Consider the following 21,001-nt stretch of genomic DNA (forward strand, 5'->3'; position numbering starts at 1 on the left):
TTAGTCAGCGGGGGCCTCACCTTTTGCTAATCCTGTCATCTACCTGTGTATTGTGTTTTTCCTATATCCCCACAGTCTTTGCATGTGGGGGGCTTGCTATTCTTGTCTATTTTCTCAGGCGGAGAGTTATTCATCTTTCCTACCTTTAGGATAGTTAGTTCTCCGGCTGGGTTCGCGGTGCACAGGATGTTAGTTCACCCCTCGGCTACTTCTAGTTGTGTTGGTTAGTAAGGGGATGGCGGCCAGATTATTTGCCAATGCTCTTGTCACCTTTTTGCCAATGTTTTGTGGCGGTCTTCCATGGTTCCGGATCATAACACTAGTCAATATATTATGGTTGGTGGCATGCCTACCAAGACAGACTAGTCAAGATATTATGGTTGGTGGCATTCCTACCAAGACAGACTAGTCAAGATATTATGGTTGGTGGAATTCCTACCAAGATAGACCAGTCAAGATATTATGGTTAGTGGCATTCCTACCAAGACAGACTAGTCAAGATATTATGGTTGGTGGCATTCCTACCAAGACAGACTAATCAAGATATTATGGTTAGTGGTATTCCTACCAAGACAGACTAGTCAAGATATTATGAATGGTGGCATGCCTACCAAGACAGACTAGTGAAGGTATTATGGTTGGTGGCATTCCTACCAAGACAGACTAGTCAAGATATTATGGTTGGTGGAATTCCTACCAAGACAGACCAGTCAAGATATTATGGTTAGTGGCATTCCTACCAAGACAGACTAGTCAAGATATTATGGTTGGTGGCATTCCTACCAAGACAGACTAATCAAGATATTATGGTTAGTGGCATTCCTACCAAGACAGACTAGTCAAGATATTATGAATGGTGGCATGCCTACCAAGACAGGCTAGTCAAGATATTATGGTTGGTGGCATTCCTACCAAGACAGACTAGTCAACATATTATGGTTGGTGACATTTCTACCAAGACAGACCAGTCAAGATATTATGGTTAGTGGCATTCCTACCAAGACAGACTAGTCAAGATATTATGGTTGGTGGCATTCCTACCAAGACAGACTAATCAAGATATTATGGTTAGTGGCATTCCTACCAAGACAGACTAGTCAAGATATTATGGTTGGTGGCATGCCTACCAAGACAGACTAGTCAAGATATTATGGTTGGTGGCATTCCTACCAATACAGTGCTATAGAGGGGCAACATATTCCAGGATAGGAGCTCTTGCACATATGTAAATTGTATTTATTTTCTGTACATTTACTAAAAATAATAAATTAAAGTACGCTCTTTTTTTGCAGATTTCACATAAGGTATTACCGCTATCTCCTGGCTATGATTTTTGCTTTACAGGAAATCAACCAGTCACCTGATATTCTTCCAAATATCACATTGGGTTTCAAATTATACGACTCCTGCTATAATCAAGTTAAGTCTTTGATGGGAACAACCTGGATCTTATCAGGAAAACAGGAAACGGTGCCAAACTTCAACTGCCACAAGGAAAGAATTCCCTCTGCCATAGTTGGAGACATGCCATCCAAGGCTTCGATACCAATGGCTAGGATTCTTGGCCTCTACAGATATCCTCAGGTAAGTTTATGGAGGAAAAATATTATACACAGATCGATGCATTCTGTACAAATATTAAGTCCCAGATCTACAGTTTTTTACAGAAGAAGACTTAGCTAGAAATAAAAGATGCATTCCAGAACATATTCTCTAATATCAAACAAATTGGTTTAGGTTTTGATTAGAAATAAACCAAACTGATCCAGAACAATGGAAAAGATCCAAAAATGTTTCTGATGTTTACAAATTTGCTATTTTTGCTACTCCTTCAGTAACAGTTATTTCTGTATGAATTCTGAGTTTTTCATGGGTAGAACTCATGCCTAACACAGTCTATAGGGTTGTTCACGTGTCCATGAATTTTTAATCAATGAGTGGTTCACAAAAACAACTGAAATTTGTCCAAGTTTTATTTGTATCTCATAGAAATTTCACCAAAACAAGTCTACGCCATCTCTGTGATGTCTGTTTTTTTGGACTGTTTGATTTGAGAATGTTGAGAAACTTACATCTTTTTGTTTTTTGTTTTTTTATTTGAGAAAAATGTATGAAATTCTGACCAAAGTCTGAAAATTAAGTCTAAAAATTCAGCCACTGACCAAACTCTGGTGACATCATGATCTAAAAAACACTTATGAAACTTGTACCAGTTTTTTTATACAAAAAAATACTGATTTGTGAATGATTAGACCCATTCAGATGTCAGTTGGCACACAAAAGAAGGTCTGAGTTTCATCAATGTTTTTGGTCAGCAAACTCGCCTGACCTAAACCCCATAGAGATTCTATGAGAGACACCAGAGCCAACAATGCAGATGAGCTGAAGGCGGCTATCAAAGCAACCTGGGCTTCCATAACACCTCAGCAGTGCCACAGGCTGATCCCCACATTGCCGCATTGATGCAGTAATTCATGCAAAAGGACCCGACCAAGTATTGAGGCATTTACTGTACAGACTTTTCAGTAGGCGCCAACATTTCTGAGTTTAACATCATTTTTTCAATTGATCTTATATAATATTTTAATTTTCTGAGATGTTGACTTTTGGGTTTTCACTGGCTTTAAGCCATAATCATCAACATTAACAGAAATAAAATAAACACTTCAAATAGATCCCTCTGTGTGTAATGACTCTATATAATATATAGGAATAGATCCCTCTGTGTGTAATGACTATATAATATATAGGAATAGATCCCTCCGTGTGTAATGACTATATATAATATATAGGAATAGATCCCTCTGTGTGTAATGACTGTATATAATATATAGGAATAGATCCCTCTGTGTGTAATGACTATATATAATATATAGGAATAGATCCCTCTGTGTGTAATGACTGTATATAATATATAGGAATAGATCCCTCTGTGTGTAATGACTATATATAATATATAGGAATAGATCCCTCTGTGTGTAATGACTCTATATAATATATAGGAATAAATTCCTCTGTGTGTAATGACTCTATATAATATATAGGAATAGATCCCTCTGTGTGTAATGACTATATATAATATATAGGAATAGATCCCTCTGTGTGTAATGACTGTATATAATATATAGGAATAGATCCCTCTGTGTGTAATGACTATATATAATATATAGGAATAGATCCCTCTGTGTGTAATGACTCTATATAATATATAGGAATAAATTCCTCTGTGTGTAATGACTCTATATAATATATAGAAATAGATACCTCTGTGTGTAATGACTCTATATAATATATAGGAATAGATACCTCTGTGTGTAATGACTCTATATAATATATAGAAATAGATCCCTCTGTGTGTAATGACTCTATATAATATATAGGAATAGATCCCTCTGTGTGTAATGACTATATATAATATATAGGAATAGATCCCTCTGTGTGTAATGACTGTATATAATATATAGGAATAGATCCCTCTGTGTGTAATGACTATATATAATATATAGGAATAGATCCCTCTGTGTGTAATGACTCTATATAATATATAGGAATAAATTCCTCTGTGTGTAATGACTCTATATAATATATAGGAATAGATCCCTCTGTGTGTAATGACTCTATATAATATATAGGAATAGATCCATCTGTGTGTAATGACTATATAATATATAGGAATAGATCCCTCAGTGTATAATGACTCTATATAATATAATAACCCTCCTCTGATGAAGCTCCTTTGAGCGACATGCGTCGTGTCGGTGTCTACTCCCTGACACTCTTACATGGTTCCCTGATTTAGGTGATATTTCCCTGGACCCCTTTGGGTGATTATTCCTTGCTGGTACTTTGCCTGTATTATTTTTCCTCTTGATTGCCTAGACCAACATCTCTGGGTCTTATACAGGCTTATATTGCTACAGTCTTTATTTATGCCTTGCCTTTGCACTGTTGTATCTACATTGTTGCATTAGCACTTTATTATTGGGGCCATTACATTTATTGGCTTTACCTAGACTGATATTTCTGGATCTTATACTGACTTATATTGTTAAAGTCGGCATCTATGTCCTGTTTTTGTATTGATGTACCTGCATTGTTATATATATTGCATTAGTACTTTATTATTTGGGTCCATGGGATGAGTGTCCTGCTTTTTTAAATGTTTTTATGGTGTTTGCACTGTATTACTTTTCAATAAATTTCATGTTATATTTTGTGTAATTATCTAGTGGGTTGAGTGCTTTTTGCCTACTTCTTTTTCCTTGTATACATCTATATAATATATAGGAATAGATCCCTCTGTGTGTAATGACTCTATATAATATAAAGGAATAGATCACTGTGTGTAATGACTCTATATAATATATAGGAATAGATCCCTCTGTGTGTAATGACTCTATATAATATAAAGGAATAGATCACTGTGTGTAATGACTCTATATAATATATAGGAATAGATCCCTCTGTGTGTAATGACTCTATATAATATATAGGAATAGATCACTGTGTGTAATGACTCTATATAATATAAAGGAATAGATCACTGTGTGTAATGACTCTATATATTATATGTGTTTCCCTTTTTGTATTGAATTTCTGAAATAAATTAACATTTTGATAATATTCTAATTTATTGAGATGCATGTGTTCTGTTTGGAAACGTCTGGTTTCAATTGTATGTTACTACCACCATGTTCAACAGATGACATTAAGTTTTTATGTACTGTATTATTTTTATTTCTTCAAAATGAATGTTTCTCCTTTTAAATCAACATGCTCAATTTTGGTCTTATCCTTCTCCAAGTCATTCTTCCAATAGCTTTCCGACTTATACAAGCAATTATATGCAAACTGCAGACTGGCTACAATGTTATTTTGATAGCGCAGTGGCTTATTATTTGTGTTTCTGCAATGCACCTTAATTGCTCATTTTACTCCTGATTGAAGACTCATGAACAGCGTCACGATTCCTCCTACTGGTGTGTCTGGACACATTAGGCTGGGTTCACACTACGTTTATTTAACATCCGTCCATAATGTTTTTTTAGCGGAAAAACGGATCCAGTGCAAATGCGTTTTCACTTCAATGCATTTGCAATGGACTCGCGTCCACCTGCGTTCGCATGCGTTTGCGTGCGTTAGACACAGGATCCGTACTTTTGCGTTATTTTAACATGTTTCAAAAACGCTACTTGTAGCGTTTTTTACCTTTGTCAAAATAACGCATCTCACAGGATCCTTCACATTGCGCCGCGAGCTGCAATGCATTTCAATGAGCGCTGGATCCTGCCTAGCAGAATGCGTTGAGTTGCGTTGTAACAGGATCCTGCTTTTGTACTGAGCATGCCCAGAAAGTACTGAGCGTGCCCAGAACCAGTCTCGCGTGATCTGTCTCTCTCTCCTCCTCCCTCCCTCACCCTCTCTATCTCTGTCTTTCCCCCTTCCTCTCCTCCCTCTCTCTCCCACCTGAGAGCTGCGGACACTCGTAACCAAGGTAAATATCGGGTAACCACTTCTCTTAGTTACCCGATGTTTACGTTGGTAACGTGTGCAGGCAGCCCTGCTCCTAGCAGCTGCAGACACTCGTAACCAAGATAAATATCGGGTATCCAAGCCCGATGTTTACCTTGGTTACGAGCATCTGCAGCTGTCAGATGCCGGCTCCCAGTCTGGCACGTTTAGTTCCCCTCACTCCCGATCACATGACTCCAATGCCCGCCCCTAAACATCCAGTGACAGGATCCTGCAAAGTAAGACATGCGTTTACATGCGTTTTTTGCTGTAAAAGCAGGATCCGCTTTTGCAGCAAAAAAACGTTCAGGACGCATGTTAAATAAACGTAGTGTGAAAGCAGCCTTAAGTGACAGTTCAGCCAAACAATCTTGGGCAGGGGCATGCTGTTTGCCAGTATTGTGATAGATGCCTAATCCGTCCAATCGGAGGCTGGGACTTGCAGAGCGGTTACTGGTGAGTGACAGTCCAGAAGCGCAATCGAGGCCGGGGTATGCGACATTTGTCTACTGTTTGGTGTAATTAACTAGTTATTTACATGGCTTTTTAACCCAACTACTACCAGTTGTAGCTTTAGCTCAGTAGTGTCTGCATGCTTAGACACCTGTGCTCAATCGGAGATCTATTGTTACCCAACCTTGGCCTTCTTCTGAGAATTAATTTGCCTTGCCCATTGTCTTGATCCTCTACCTTCCAGGTATTTTGACCTCAGACCTTGACCTAACTATGTCTTTGGCTTACCCTTTGTCTTGTTTGTGACAAGCTGTCTTGGTTTCTGACCCTGGACCTCTTGACTTCCGAGCCTCATGACTAGTCCATGAGTAGTGACTTATGCCACAAACAGTAACATTATCTAATGTGAGAAAGGCCTTTAGTATCTTAGATTTTACCCAGGGTTTCTTTCTGACTTCAAGGAATATTATATGCTTTCCTCTTTGGAGTTATCATTTTCGGTCAACCACTACTGGTAAAGGTGAGAATGGATTTCAGATTCGTTCATTTGTACTGAAACTGCCTATGGATTAGTGGAGTCCGTGCTCTTTAGAGATGGTGTAACTTTTTCCAGACTAATAAGCATTATTCATCCTTCTCAGGTCCTCAGAAATCTTGTTTGTTAATATCGTAAAACACGTGCACAATAATGTGTTGTGAAAATCAGACTTTGATGGATCCTAGCTATTTAAATAAAATCAGTGGCCCATTTACACCTGGTTTTCATCCCATTATTTGAAATATATGCTTATCCTAAAGGTTCACAAAATTTTACCACTCAAAGATATCTAATATTAGATCATTATCTTTATTTGGAAAATGACAAAGTGTAATATTTTATACTCATTTGTTTGATTTGTTCTATATTTGTGTGACACCCCTGGACTATTCAGGTCATCACAGGGTACTGCACGCTCTCTCTTTAGTGCGGTATTCGAATCCCTCATGGTTCTGGGTCCCCATCTTGCAGTGCTGCCTCCAACAGCAAATCAAATCCTAGATACACCTTGCACCACACCCACCAGGTACACCAGTGGGCGGCTTGAGCGGAATAGGGTCGCCCACCTAGGGGTCAGGAAGGAGAGGTGAGGAGTGAAGAGTAGTGAAGTAGAGCAGTAAAGTGGAGGAGGTGAAGTGAGATAGCCTTCGAGCTTAGAGGAGCTCAGAGGAGGCTGGGAGTAGTGGCTCCCAGAAGAAGCTGACTAGGTTGCAGACGGTGGTCTGGACCTAGAGGAGTCGGACTCCCAGTCGCAGGGGATTGAGGATAGGTGCCTGGACCTGTCAAAGAGGATGGTCAGCAGCCTGGCTCTATCACCAGTCCAGACCGAAAGCACGGCTGGGTACACGGTCCCTAGGTCGGGTAGAAGCTTGAGGCAACCCGGCAATTATCCTGCGGAGAACAGAGCCTTTATGGACTGTTCCCACTAGCTCCAGAATCGGGGCACTAGCACAACGAGGGGGATAGGGCCTTCCATATAAGCAGCCCACTAAAATCCCAAGAGTGAGCCCTGAGAGCAGGCTCCCACACTTAGCCACAGTGGGGAGTGGGGCCTAGCAAGTTCCAGACTACTGGGCCACTACGGTGAATTTAAACTTTGTGCCAGGAGGCAGGTCACGGATCACCAGGCAGCACTGCAGGGGACGGGACCCGGACGAGCTCCCCTTTGAGAGGCAGCTGCATCAAGAGACTTGGTTTACCCGGTTGTCAGCGTCTGTTTATTGGTTGAGTGAGTATCTGAGTGATTTCCCCTTCACAGCACCCAGTAGCAGCATCCAGAGTCCCGGGGCCTTCCACTACCTGTGGAGTGCAACGACACCTTGCTGCCCCGTTTCATCACCCCGGGCACTCCCAACGGCAGCGGTGGTATTCCCAGTTACCACACAACACGAGTGGCGTCACGAACTGTAACTCCCCTGTAAATACCCTCTTTAACTTTAGAGTGTGGCCCTGAGCCCCTCGAGCCACGAACGGACACTACCCCCAGATCCGAGCGGTTTGACCCACTGATGGGGCGGCACATTTGTACATGAACACTCTCGTATGACATCTGCTTCTGCAGCTAGGCGGCATCATGTTTCCATTTCTTGTGGTGGTGGTAGAAAATACAGGCACTTGTTTTACATTAATCTGGATAGGACTAACTCAACTGCCAAATGATTCTTTCACTGACATTGATGTTCTGGCACCTAGAGATGAGCACACCCGAGGTTCGGTTTTCGAACCGGACACCAACTAAAAAACACAGAGCTTGGGTTCGGAATTCAAATGCTTTACATGAAAACCTAACTTTCACAAGCAATGCTGAGACTGGTGCACTTGGGGGCACTGGTGGATTAGGATAAGGTGGTGCATATGGTGGTGTTTGGGTCCACACACCCAAACCAGGAACACCCCTGCTATCACCACAGGGGTCCTGGGGTACACTGTCCGTGTGCATAGGGGGCACAACTGGGACAGTAGGTGCCGCAGCCACAACCCAGTTAACTTCACTGGGCTGCTACAACCGGACTGGAGGGATAGGAGAGGAAGCGCGGTGCCTGACCCTAACATGCAGAGTCACGAATCTTCACGTGACAGGCACCGGCTGCCTAACTCTATCTACCGTTTCTAGAACTACTGGATGTAGCTGTAATGTGGCTCTAAACATGTGCTGCTCTGAGCATAAATGAATGGATACTGCGCACAACGGTGCAGTCTCCAGGCCTTTTTAACACCTAGGGTCTGCCCCAAACCCAGTGTGAGTCACAATGGCACCTCCGGGGGCCAATAACGGAGTACCACATCATAAGTGACATCACCAGTTGCCTATCCGGAACCGCCACGTCACTGATGACACAAAGGCAGCACCGCCCAAAACACCCTACCAGTCATCTTCTGACGACCAATGATGGGGTGCAGGTCATAGGGGCGGGCCTCCGCGAGCCAGTCCAGAGTAGCCACATCAGCAGGATACCTGACACTATCCAACCTATTAGGGCCTGCCACCTCACGGACATGCCCAGTGAAGTCCTTAACAGACTTAGCCTCTGATGCACTGAGCAAGTGGCTGAGCATGCTCAGTAGCCTGAACAACAAACAGTCTCAGAAATCAGGCTATCAGCCTGAGCATGCTCAGTAGGCACAACAAAGGACTTGGACACAGAACAAAGTCCAAGCATGTGAGCAAAGAGGCTTTTCGCACTAAGTGTGGGAGCATGCTCAGTAGCCTGAACTGAGGACTAAAGCCCACATTACACACTACAATATATCTTACGATGTGTTGGCAGGGTCACGATGTAAGTGACGCATATCCGGCATCGTAAGGTACATTGTAGTGTTTAACAGCTGTAACAGTGCGATTGCAAATGAACGGTAAAACGTTCATCGCATGCACGTCATTCATTCCTCATGAATTGAACATCAGGCTGTTCATCATACCCGGGGTAGCACACATCACAGTGTGTGACACCCCGGGAACGATGAACAGATCTTAGCTGCGTCCTGCGGCTCCCGGCCAGCAATGCGGAAGGAAGGAGGTGGGCGGGATATTTACGTCCCGCTCATCTCCGCCCCTCCGCTTCTATTGGCCGGCTGCCGCGTGACGTTGATGTGACACCGAACCTCCCTCCCACTCCAGGAAGGGGACGTTCGCCGCCCACATCGAGGTCGTATGGACGGGTAAGTACGTGTGATGGGAGTTAATCATTTGTGCGGCACATTCAACAAAATTGAACATGCCGCACATATGATTGGGGCGGTTACGATCGCATACGATATCGTATGCGAAATCGTAACATGTAAAGCAGGCTTTAGCCTCACAAATGACACAATCAGGCTGAGCATGCTCACTAGGTGAAACACTGGACTTAGGCTTTTGCTGGGGCAAATCGACACGCACACCTAGACGTGGAGGAAGAAGCAGCCAGCTGGACGACCCGAGGCACGGCCAAAAATGGGGCATAGCAGGAACCGCAACAGGCTGCTTGTGGTTACGGCGGTGCTGATTTGTAACACAGTGAAGATGGTAGCATCCTTGACACATAAACCTTACATCACATTTATGTAATACTTATTATATGTTCTGAGGATTTCGATAGCGTAGGGCAATGATCAGCAGAGACGAGTTTTTGATACAAGATGTTTTATAATCTGTAACCACGGTAGATAACAACGGAACAAACACAGCAATACAAATACACACAATACCTTCCCGAAACGGAGCGGAGGGAATTCCCGGGGCCACGCACCGGACTCCCCCAGGGAGACCACCAGAGCGAACCCCTATACAGGGACTGTCCGGCAATCACCCCGGAAGGCCTAAATGCGCAGCAGCCGGGACACAAGGGGCAAGCGGTAAAAGTCCAGGAGTGTCCGTACGGGATGATTGTCCAGAGTGGTTACGAACCAGAGAGAACCGGGCAGAAGTGCTGACCGAAGATGGCAGACGGAATCCGGGCACAGCTTGAGAAACCGGGTAAGGTCCAGAGTCGGTCGGTCGGTAGTCTTTAGGAGGATCCAAAAGCAATCAGGATTAGCAGCAGCAAAGCAGGAGCACACAGCAAGCAGTATACTCAGGCACTGGACTGGGCTGAGAGGCGGCCTTTTAAGCAGCTGGACAGGAAGTAGGGCAACAGAACCTTAAAACTCCATGTTAACTGAGGGCAAGCTCATTCAAAAGAGAACTGGAAAACCTGGAAACCTGACAATTTATATTATTGAGAGTGATGTGACCACAAAGGAGAAATCTGAAACTAAGAGCAAGTTGAAAAATACATAACTGTGTTTCTGAGGATGAATGAAAAAGTTTGTAGACTTCAAGATATTAAATAAAGATAAATAGTAACAATATATTTTTTTTCAATCACAAACCTTCTTTCATTAAGTAAAGATATTGGTCCTATGGTGATATTGTTATACCGATTTTACCCCGTTTCCTTTTTCTGTTTTCCAGGTAAGCTATGCCTCAGCTCATCCTATTCTAAGTGATAAATTGCAATTCCCATCTTTCTTTAGAACAATATCCAACGATGATTATGAAGTCATCGAAATGGCTCATTTGGTGAGTTATTTCAATTGGACCTGGGTTGGGATCATAACCTCAGACAATGAATTGGGAAGATCAGGCTCTCAGTTACTAACTAAGAAGGTCGAACAGAATGGAGGTTGCATAGCTTTCCAAGAAATTCTTCCCATTTATAACTCAATGGAGTCAGTTTTATGGATCATAGACGTTATCAAGAATTCAAAAGCCACAGTAATCATTATCTATTCCACAATGGAAAATCTTATTCCTCTCATGGAGGAAGCCTCATTTAGCAATATTACGGATAAAATATGGTTTGCCAGCTCAAGTTGGTCCATCACTTCCGACTTTCCAAGAATTGATATATTGACGACTTTAAATGGAAGTCTAGGAATAGCACAACCAAGTGGGAAAATTCCAGGTTCTAAAGAATTTCTTCAGAGCGTACATCCATCTAAATTTCCTAATGACTTGTTTATTAAGACATTTTGGGAAAAGGCTTTTGCTTGTATTTGGCCAGTAGGCAAGCCTCATAATAATTATTATTATTTAAATACATCTCAAGATCCAAGTATTTGGTGCACAGGAAAAGAGCAGGTGGACAGTATTGATCCCAATGTGTATGATGTTTACAATTTTAGATATACCTATAAGATCCATAATGCTGTTTTTGCCATTGCTCATGCATTGCACCAGATGCACACATGTATACCAGGACAAGGGCCCTTCACCAATGGATCATGTGTGGATGTCTTGAAACATAAACCTTGGCAGGTAAAATGTTTCAATAATTTCTTGATGGCTGCTATAAAACTTCACAATACTTCTGTACTGCAGTGTCTTCTCAGAAACCTCCTAATAAGACAAAGGACCCATTAAGACTGGCCGATCATTGGTAATGAGCCTTCGTAGCAACAGTTGTTTCCGAATTTTTTGCCAGTCTACACATACTAGCAACTAGAGATGAGTAAACCCGAGGTTTGTTCTTCAGGTTTTGGGCTGAACACCGATTTTACAAATAAAACAGAGTTCAGGTGCCTTATGTAAGCAAACTACTCACGCGAGCATTGCTGTGCTCAGGTACGCTTGGTGCTCAGCCCAGATCGAGCACTTGCAGTGTTCCAATGGATTGCCTTGGGAGTAACAATAGCATGATCAGATATAGTGTGCAACTCTCCTAAAAAAATTGAAAAACTACACCCACCCGCCCACAGAAGTGTTCTGCTTATGGCTGGCTGTATGTGGACGGAGACCTGAACTGCCAATCAGTGACTTCCATTACTGTTCGAGTCAAGTCTGAACCCATGGAGGTTCAGTTCAGTTGCATGCATCAAACTGAACTTTCACGGGTTTGTTCATCTCTACTAGCAATCACTCGATGGATGAGAAAAAAAAGCAACTATTGGGAGAAATTATTTTTAAACTTGCTTAAAAATCACCTTTCTTAGAGCTATATTGTTGTGAAAAGGATAAATGATGCTCTATTTACATAGAATGACAATATTAAAAGTTAGTCTGGGCACATGGAAGTGAGAATCATTTGCTGAAACAGGCTACGATGTGACTTGCTATTGGCTTCAAGTAGTTGATTGATAGTCTTTTAAAAGCTGTAGTTGGCCAGCCTAAAGTCAACGTAACATTTTAAAGGGTAGACCAGGCTAAAATGATAAGTCTGCAATCACTCTCTGTGATTGCAAACATATGAATCCTCCCAGCGCAAGCACAGTGCACTGCAAGAATTTTCCGGTTTGAGCCGGGAATCGCAGTCACGTGACCACAATTGTGCTCTATTTATGTTTTCTATCAGAACCCAACTAATGGGCACAGGTTTGTCCAATACAAATTATTAGAATGGGGACGTCTGACTAGTAGGTGAGGCAAAGTTGTGGATGTGGTATTGCTCAATGCATTAAACTGAGCAGAGTCCCTCCCATTTGTCAAGTTCTGGATGGGAATAGAGTTGAACAAACTTGAGGTTCGATGTTTAAGCTTTGGGTTCGGAAACTGAATTCCAAAAAACAAAGTTCAGTTTCAAGGTTCGAGTGAGTTACGATGGCAAACCACTCAAGTAAGCAGCGCTGTGCTTGGGTATGAGTGATGCTCAACCCAGTGAGAGCCCTTGTAGTGTTTGATTGCTCAAACTTGGAGTCATAGCATGATCAGATGGAGTGTGCACACACAAACAAACAGAAAAATTGAAAAACTCCGCTCTCCCTCCCCAGAACTGTTCTGATTATGGCTAGCAGCATGTGGGTGGAGCAATTAAATGCCAAATTATTGACTTCCATTGAGGTTTGGATCATGTCGGGGTGAAAAAATAAACTTTTTTAAGGCTCAAATATCCCTGGCGAACCGAACCTCCAAAAGGTTCACCCATGTCTAGCTGGGAACATGCATATCGGACAATTGCTGTTATGTTACCATCGTTCTCGAATTTGAAACCAGTGAATCCTCACAGCATACACTGGGAGGATGCATAAGTCTGAAGTCACATGGGATGAGTGCAGACTTATCATTTTAGACTGCAATACCACTTTAAATTTAGGAGTATTAATATGAACTTTGCCTGCCATGACAACTCATCAACAGGATTAACAGTGTGGCTGTGATAAAATGTTAGAGGGACGTTCCGCTATGCTTAACTTCATAGGTTCTATAGTTGCTATTGAAAAACTCTTTAAGTTTTTTTTCTTTTTAATTAGTTATCAGGTTTTATATAGTTATAATTATTCATAATATATGCCTTTAACATATTTTTCAACTTTCTATTGTTTACTCCATGCTAAAAAAGTGCTGGTTAATCTGCCTAGTTTATGCAGTCTTAGCAGCTGATTTGAACTTTATGTCTACCAAAGATGCCTACTCCTGTCTAATCTTCTCTATTTTTCTCCCCTATGCTCAAACAGTATTTGCAAACACTCCCACTTTGCTAACATGGGGAAGTCAAGAATCTCACACAAGAGTTCAGATTTTCCTTGATCTGTAGTTCAAATCAGCTACTTAAGGGTGCTTTACATGCTGCGATGTCGCTATCGATATCGCTAGCGAACGTACCCGCCCCCGTCAGATGTGCATCATGGGCAAATCACTGCCCGTGCCACACAACATCGCTTACACCTGTCACACGGACTTACCTTCCCTGTGACGTCGCTGTGCCTGGCGAACCGCCTCCTTTCTAAGGGGGCGGTTCATGCGGCGTCACAGCGTCGTCACACGGCAGCCGTCCAATAGAAGCGGAGGGGTGGAGATGAGCGGGACTAACATCCCGCCCACCTCATTCCTTCCTCATTGTGGCCAGCCGCAGGTACGAGGTTGTTCCTCGTTCCTGCGGTGTCACACATAGCGATGTGCGATGTGTGCTGCCGCACGAATGACAAACAACCTTGCTACTGACTAGACAACGATTTATGGTAAATGAACGATGTGTCACAGACCAATGATTTTTGCCTCTTTTGCGATCGTTTTAGGTCGCACATAGGTGTTACATGCTACGACATCGCAAATGACGCCAGATGTGCATCACAAACACCGTGACCCTGACGATATATCGTTAGCAATGTCACAGCGTGTAAATGGCCCTCAAGACAGCAGGAACTAGGCAGATAAGCCAGCACCTTCAGCATGGTGTTTAAGATGTAAGGAAGCAAAATAAAGTAATCCAATAAAAAGACAAAGATTTATAACCCCCAAAATAATGAATAGCTAATTAAAATAAAGTTTAGTTAATCTTTAAAGTATATTGTCTTGTTACCTTTTATAACTCACCAATGTCATTGCTTTAGAGCCTTAAGGCTGCTTTACATGCAACAATATCGCTAATGAGATATTGCTGGGGTCACAAAATTCGTGATGCAAATCCGGCGCCGTTAACGACATCATTGCGTGTGACACCTACGAGCAACCGCTAACGATCGCAAAATACTGAAAAATCGTTGACCGTTGACACGTCATTCATTTCCCAAATATCGTTGCTTGTTTGTACGCAGGTTGTTCGTCATTCCTGAGGCAGCACACATCGCTACGTGTGACACCCCGGGAACGACGAACAGCAGCGTACCTGCATCCAACGAGGTGGGAGTGACGTTCATGCGGCTGCTCTCCGCCCCTCCGCTTCTATTGGTGGCCTGCTGTATGACGTCGCTGTAACGCCGCACGAACCACCCCCTTAAAAAAGAGGTTGTCCGCTGGCCACAGCGACGTCGTTAGGAAGGTAAGTTCATGTGACGCGTACCAGCGATATAGTTTGCCACGGGCAGCGATTTGCCCATGACACAAACAATGGGGGTGGGTGTGATCGCTAGCATTGTCGCTGCGTGTAAATGGAGTATAGAATAGATAATGGAGTGTATATTAAATATATTCAAATTGTAATGCATTTGATTTTTCTTTTAGCTGCTGTATTATATTAAACAAGTCAACTTTATGAATACAGGCGGGGAGCAAATCTACTTTGACAAGAACGGGGATATTCCACTTTCATTAGATATCCTTAACTGGCAGCTCTATCCCAATGGTAGCAATCAGTACATTAACATTGGCAAAATTGATACACGTGCTGTCAAAGGGAATCAAATGCAGATTGAGGAAGGAAGTATTGTGTGGAATGGGCATAGTCACGTAAGTTTTGAGTATTAGCTTTCCATCATTGTGCTTACAAATTATTTTTATACAGTGTACATTTAGATCAAGGGTCCTCAAACTTTCCTAACTTGAGAGCCACATTGGACTCCAAAAGATGGTCGAGAAATACATCCAGGTGCCCTCCACACAGCAGAGACACTCAGAGCCCACCATTATCAGTATACCAAAGAAGAAGACAAACCATCCCCATAGAAACCATGCTGAAACCGTGTGCCCCCTCCCATATGGCCAGTATGCTAACATGCAAGGGTTTCCACTTTACTCCCATTTGGTATTGTTGTATCAAGCACTTCCTCCACACTGTCATATACAACTTTACACTCCCTATTAACAATATCATCCTATCTTCAATTTAATATTTATTTCTCTACCTCCCAACCCAAGTATTTGAACATATAAATCTCCTCTTTTGTGTCATAGAAGTCACCACCTGGAGTTCTTCTCTTTGTAACTGTTTAGTAGACCAGGTGGTAATGCACCAATCTGGCAGAAAGCCATGAGTCGCTCCATGTTGGCCTTGGGAGCCATTGGTTGGGGACCTCTGATGTACAGTATGGTAAAAGTAAAATGTCGAGAGCTAGAAGATAAAAACACCAAATGCAATGAGATTTATCGCAAACCATGTCAGTTTTAATTATTAAGGAGGAGGAGGGAAAGAATTTAAAATAATTGAATATAGAATTTCTCTAAATTCTTGAATTTTAGGAAATCTAATATTTTTGTAATAAGATTCATGTTGCTAATCCAATAAATTGGCGGCCAGCCGGCCACTATTTTTGTGGATTTATTTAGACTAAGAATGAGTTTGAAACACTAAAATATCTTACCCAACCAGCCCAACTCCAGTTTTTGAAACCACAGTATTGGCTGGTTCCCAATAACTTACTAAGGCACCACTCTAGAGATGATCTTCTCTCTACTCTTCGTCATTTTTCCAGCCTGAGCTAGGTTTTGATTCAGATCCTGATTATTATAACATGCACCACACCATGTGATTGCATGGCGCAAGTCATGTTTTGATGTTAAGATGTTAGAATGTGTTTTGAGGTTTATTGAAGAGTAGACAGGCACCGGAGCTGAGCAGGTGCTTCTGGAAACAAGTGAGAGACCATTTAGAAGTGGTGGCAGAAATTGGTTTCTAACCCCTTTCCGGCTAATTCACTTGGTCAGCTTTGGTGTAAACAAACATCAGAGTATAGTAAATACATTTTGTTTTCAGTGGAAATTGAGGTTCCTTTAATTCACATCAGGGGAATTTCCTAGCTGGTCACAGGTGTCTTTTTATGGAAAGAGGGTTCATATGATTACTTGTTCTGGACTGGGAGTCTCATGGTTGGTCATAGGCTTTTGAAGGCACAATACATTTGATGTGAAATTACCTTGCTGGTCAAATTTGCGCAAATTTGCTATCTTTATATATGGGCATATTGGCTCTTCTTTAGTCAGTAGATCCTGTCAATATTAAAGAAGTGGTTCCTTCTCTAAAATGCCCTTCTACATTCTAAGACATAGAACTACTTTTTGCTTTCAGCTGCCCTTATATTATATGGATGATCACTAGAGATGAGTGAATAGTAACTATTTGGGTTCGGATTATTCGTAATGAATTCCAAAGTACTTTTTCGATATTTGTCATGAATAACAAACCCAATGCAAGTCAATGGGAAACCCAAGCATTTTTCTTGAAGATTTTCCAGAAAAATGCTCAGGTTCCCAATCGACTTGCATTAGGCTCATTATTCATGACTTTGGGATTCATTACGAATAATCCGAACCCGAATAGTTAGTATTTGCTCATCACAAATGATCATTCACTTTTTTTTATATAATACCATATTTTCCAGCAGTTACAAATACAGTGGAAATTTTTAGCTTGATCTTGACCTCTTCTACTAAAACCAACAACTTGTAAAAAAAAAAAAGTTGATAAGGCAACTTCTTTAACATTTCTTACTGATCCTTAACATTTTATATTAAGCATTTGAATCAAGAAATCCCATCATAAATAGGCAACATCATCATATTTTTGGAGAAGACATTGAAAAAAAGTGTCTGTTTGGCCACCATTAGGTATGGTACGGATATTGTATACGGGAGGGGTTCATTGAGGCTCATCATGGGTAAGCAAATAGCCAATCTCCCTTTGGGAAACCCATCTTATCAATCAATTCATCAGTTCTGCAGTGAGTTATTGCATCTATTGTACCCATGAAAAATTCTGTTTGCAGTCTGTGTATTCACATGGGCACCATAGAATATCTGTAACTTGGGACCTACTGCTATGACACAAAATTGAGAGCATATGTAATACTAGAAGACTGGTGTTGTCCTTGTAATTCAAGGATAGCCATTAATCTTAACCACCACCACGTAATACCCTCTGCAGTGTTTTTGGCTGGTGAAATTTCTGACTGTTCACAGTTTCCCCCACCAAAAAAAAGTTGTTTTACCAATATAATTAAATATTTTTACACATATGTCAAATTCACATTTCAACTATACCTTAAAAAATTATATACTGTTAAGTACAAAACAAGTGCAAAACATTAATGCATTTAAATTTTCTCTTGAACTTTTAGCCCCCAGTTTCTTTATGCAGTAACCCATGCCCAAAAGGTTTTAGAAGAGCCACACAGCAAGGACAGAAGATTTGTTGCTTCGATTGTGTCCCATGCTCAGAAGGAGAGATCCTCAATCCAAATGGTAAGTGAAGTTTCTTCTGTGGGTGTACACTGCATTTTGTCCACCGTTTGCACAATATACCATTGATTATCAGCAGCTCACCTAAGTTTTAAGTGCCTATTTGCAAAACCTAAAAACTATTAAATATACCAGTACAATAATTAAATTGGGAATAGGTGCTTATGTTTTGACTTCTAAATAGGTCAGGATAATCGTCAAAGTCTCAACCTAAATCTTCAGGAATGCACAGCAACCCTTCAGCACAGGTACTTCCTTGTGACAGTTCTGGATGAACAGGGTTATCCTTTTGTAAACGTTTTGAAAATTTGCACACTTATTTCTAAACTTTATATAGAGATAACAGTGTTTATGAGCAAGTGTCCCTGCACAGCTGATTATGAATAAAATAAGCAGTGATTGAAGTGGTTGCCATGGGCTTGTAAAAAGTTGAGTACTAGTATTGAATTACTAATTGACTAGGTGACGGGTATCTCAGGAGTTAATTCCTCAGCCTCTAATGTAGCTACTGTATATGTTCAACCAGGCTCTATTGGTTGGATGCTCTCCATGGCAATGAGCTGTAAACCATATAAGGCAAAAGCACTCATAACAATTGAAAACTTGCCTATTTTCATGCTATATTACCAACAATACCATTTTCAGAACATGAAAATAATAATTTATGTAAGATAGGTGCCCAACAGGAATGATTAGAGTTGACCATATTGATATATGCAACCCGGGTCCATGGTCCAGTTTGGTGTTCACTGGCCATGAACATTTCTTTATCCTCCTGTAGCCAAAGTTCCAAAAGGTAAGGAGCCAGGCTGGCAATTAGCTGGGATGGAAGGAAATCTCCAGTGCACTGCACACCATACAGATATCATCATTCTCAGCCGGCAAATTACACGCCACTCCTGTGAAACAACAAGTTCACAAAATTTCCACATCTCCTGTCCACAGGCAGAGCACTAATCTGGATTGTGGATCAGAGTTGCACAAAGAAATATGGCTATCTCGAGAAAAGATATGCCTGCCCCAAATAATGAGCTATGAAGTGGGGGCATATGATAGTGCTCAAGAGAAGATCTGTTATAGTTCCGTGAATAAGCAATCAAGTATTCATGTAATTTATAACTTTTACTATATATGTACATAGTATCTATCTATAGCAAGGGATATATTCTGTAAAAAGTCATGTTTAACATTAATATATGACAATTCAAAATCTTTTTTCTTCACTCTCCAGATGGCACCAAATGTCTAACATGTCCAGAAGATCAGTGGCCAAATCAATCTAAGGAGAAATGTGTGCCAAAATCCATTCAGTTTCTTGCTTACGATGAGTTGTTGGGTTCGACTCTTGCTTGTATCTCCGTCATCTGCTGTGCTCTCACATTTTCTGTGCTCTGCTTGTTCATTATTAAGCACAAAACACCGATCGTCAAGGCCAACAACAGACAATTAAGTTATCTTCTTCTTTTATCGCTAATGTTTTGTTTCCTATGTTCTTTAGTATTTATTGGTCGCCCCAATATCATTACTTGTATGCTACGACAAGTATTATTTGGAATCATATTCTCGCTTTGTCTTTCGGCAATACTGGCCAAGACTGTAACTGTCATCATGGTATTTAGTGCTACAAATCCGGACAGTCGGATAAAAAGACTCGTTGGACTGAGAATTCCGGTATTCATTGTCCCTTTGTGTACAGTGATCCAAATAGTAATTTGCTTAATATGGTTATGTAGCCAAGCTCCTTTTGAAGAGTTCAACATAGTGGCTGAGCTCGGAACCATAGTCCTTGAATGTAATGAAGGATCCAATGTGTTTTTTGCTTGTGTCTTGGGCTACATGGGACTTTTGGCCGCCATCAGCCTTCTTGTTGCTTTTTTGGCCAGGAATCTTCCCGATACATTCAATGAAGCCAAGTTTATTACCTTCAGTATGCTGGTGTTTGCTAGTGTATGGATCACATTTGTTCCAGCTTATCTGAGCACCAAAGGAAAAAATATGGTGGCGGTGGAGATATTTGCCATCATATCATCCAGTGCCGGTCTACTTGTCTGTATATTTTTTCCAAAGTGTTATATTATTTTACTGCAGCCAGAAATGAATAACAAGAGGTTTATTACAGGGAGAAAAGTCAGATCAGAAAAGTAATCAATGGTATGAAAACAAATATTCACCATATCGGTACTTTATGGTGAGTCACGAAAAAAGGAACTCTGGAATAGGAAGGTTTGGAAACTGACCATCAGAACAGTTGTGTTTTTCTGTGAATATGCCTGTGTGATTTTCATTATCACATTGCCCCATGTTGGACCCTCAAAGACACAACACTACCTTCATCTACAGTGAGGAACACTTAACTGTCGTGGGCCTCATTAATTTCCTGCTTCATTATGCTGATCTGATGCATTACCCTGTACAAGTGAAATTAAAGTATTTGCGTAGTAGGATTTCTACCAAGCAAGAGTTTACTAATTAATAGTTATTTTATTAACTAATTAATTCATTAGTTAATATAACTAAAAAAAAGTATGAGTAAAAATATAAAATTAGCTCTGCTCAGTAATTGGAAAACTTTTTTATCTCTCATCTTTATGCTGTTTGTGTCTGAAAAGTCCACACAATCATCTGTTCTACATTGTCAACTTTGTACTGTTGTT

General features: G+C 41.2%; 1 protein-coding gene across 1 annotated transcript; it reads left to right on the forward strand.

Moving 5' to 3' along the window:
- The first annotated feature begins 1,311 nt into the window (after window positions 1-1,311).
- Window positions 1,312-20,492, forward strand: LOC142257759 (extracellular calcium-sensing receptor-like). Its single transcript, XM_075329935.1, has 5 exons — window positions 1,312-1,584; window positions 10,935-11,780; window positions 15,399-15,623; window positions 18,227-18,350; window positions 19,579-20,492. The coding sequence occupies exons 1-5, from the start codon at window positions 1,327-1,329 to the stop codon at window positions 20,490-20,492; spliced, it is 2,367 nt and encodes a 788-aa protein (XP_075186050.1). The 5' UTR covers window positions 1,312-1,326.
- Window positions 20,493-21,001: the final 509 nt, after the last annotated feature.

Source organism: Anomaloglossus baeobatrachus, chromosome 12, assembly GCF_048569485.1.
Source record: "Anomaloglossus baeobatrachus isolate aAnoBae1 chromosome 12, aAnoBae1.hap1, whole genome shotgun sequence".
In the NCBI taxonomy this organism is placed as follows: domain Eukaryota; kingdom Metazoa; phylum Chordata; class Amphibia; order Anura; family Aromobatidae; genus Anomaloglossus; species Anomaloglossus baeobatrachus.

What these genes read in the sequence shown, in the direction of transcription:
- LOC142257759 (XM_075329935.1), top strand. Translation starts at nt 1,327, where the DNA reads ATGATTTTTGCTTTACAGGAAATCAACCAGTCACCTGATATTCTTCCA. An exon ending in TGAAACATAAACCTTGGCAG is followed by an intron (nt 11,781 to 15,398) that starts GTAAAATGTTTC and finishes TTTTTCTTTTAG; the next exon opens with CTGCTGTATTATATTAAACA. An exon ending in AGAGATCCTCAATCCAAATG is followed by an intron (nt 18,351 to 19,578) that starts GTAAGTGAAGTT and finishes TTCACTCTCCAG; the next exon opens with ATGGCACCAAATGTCTAACA.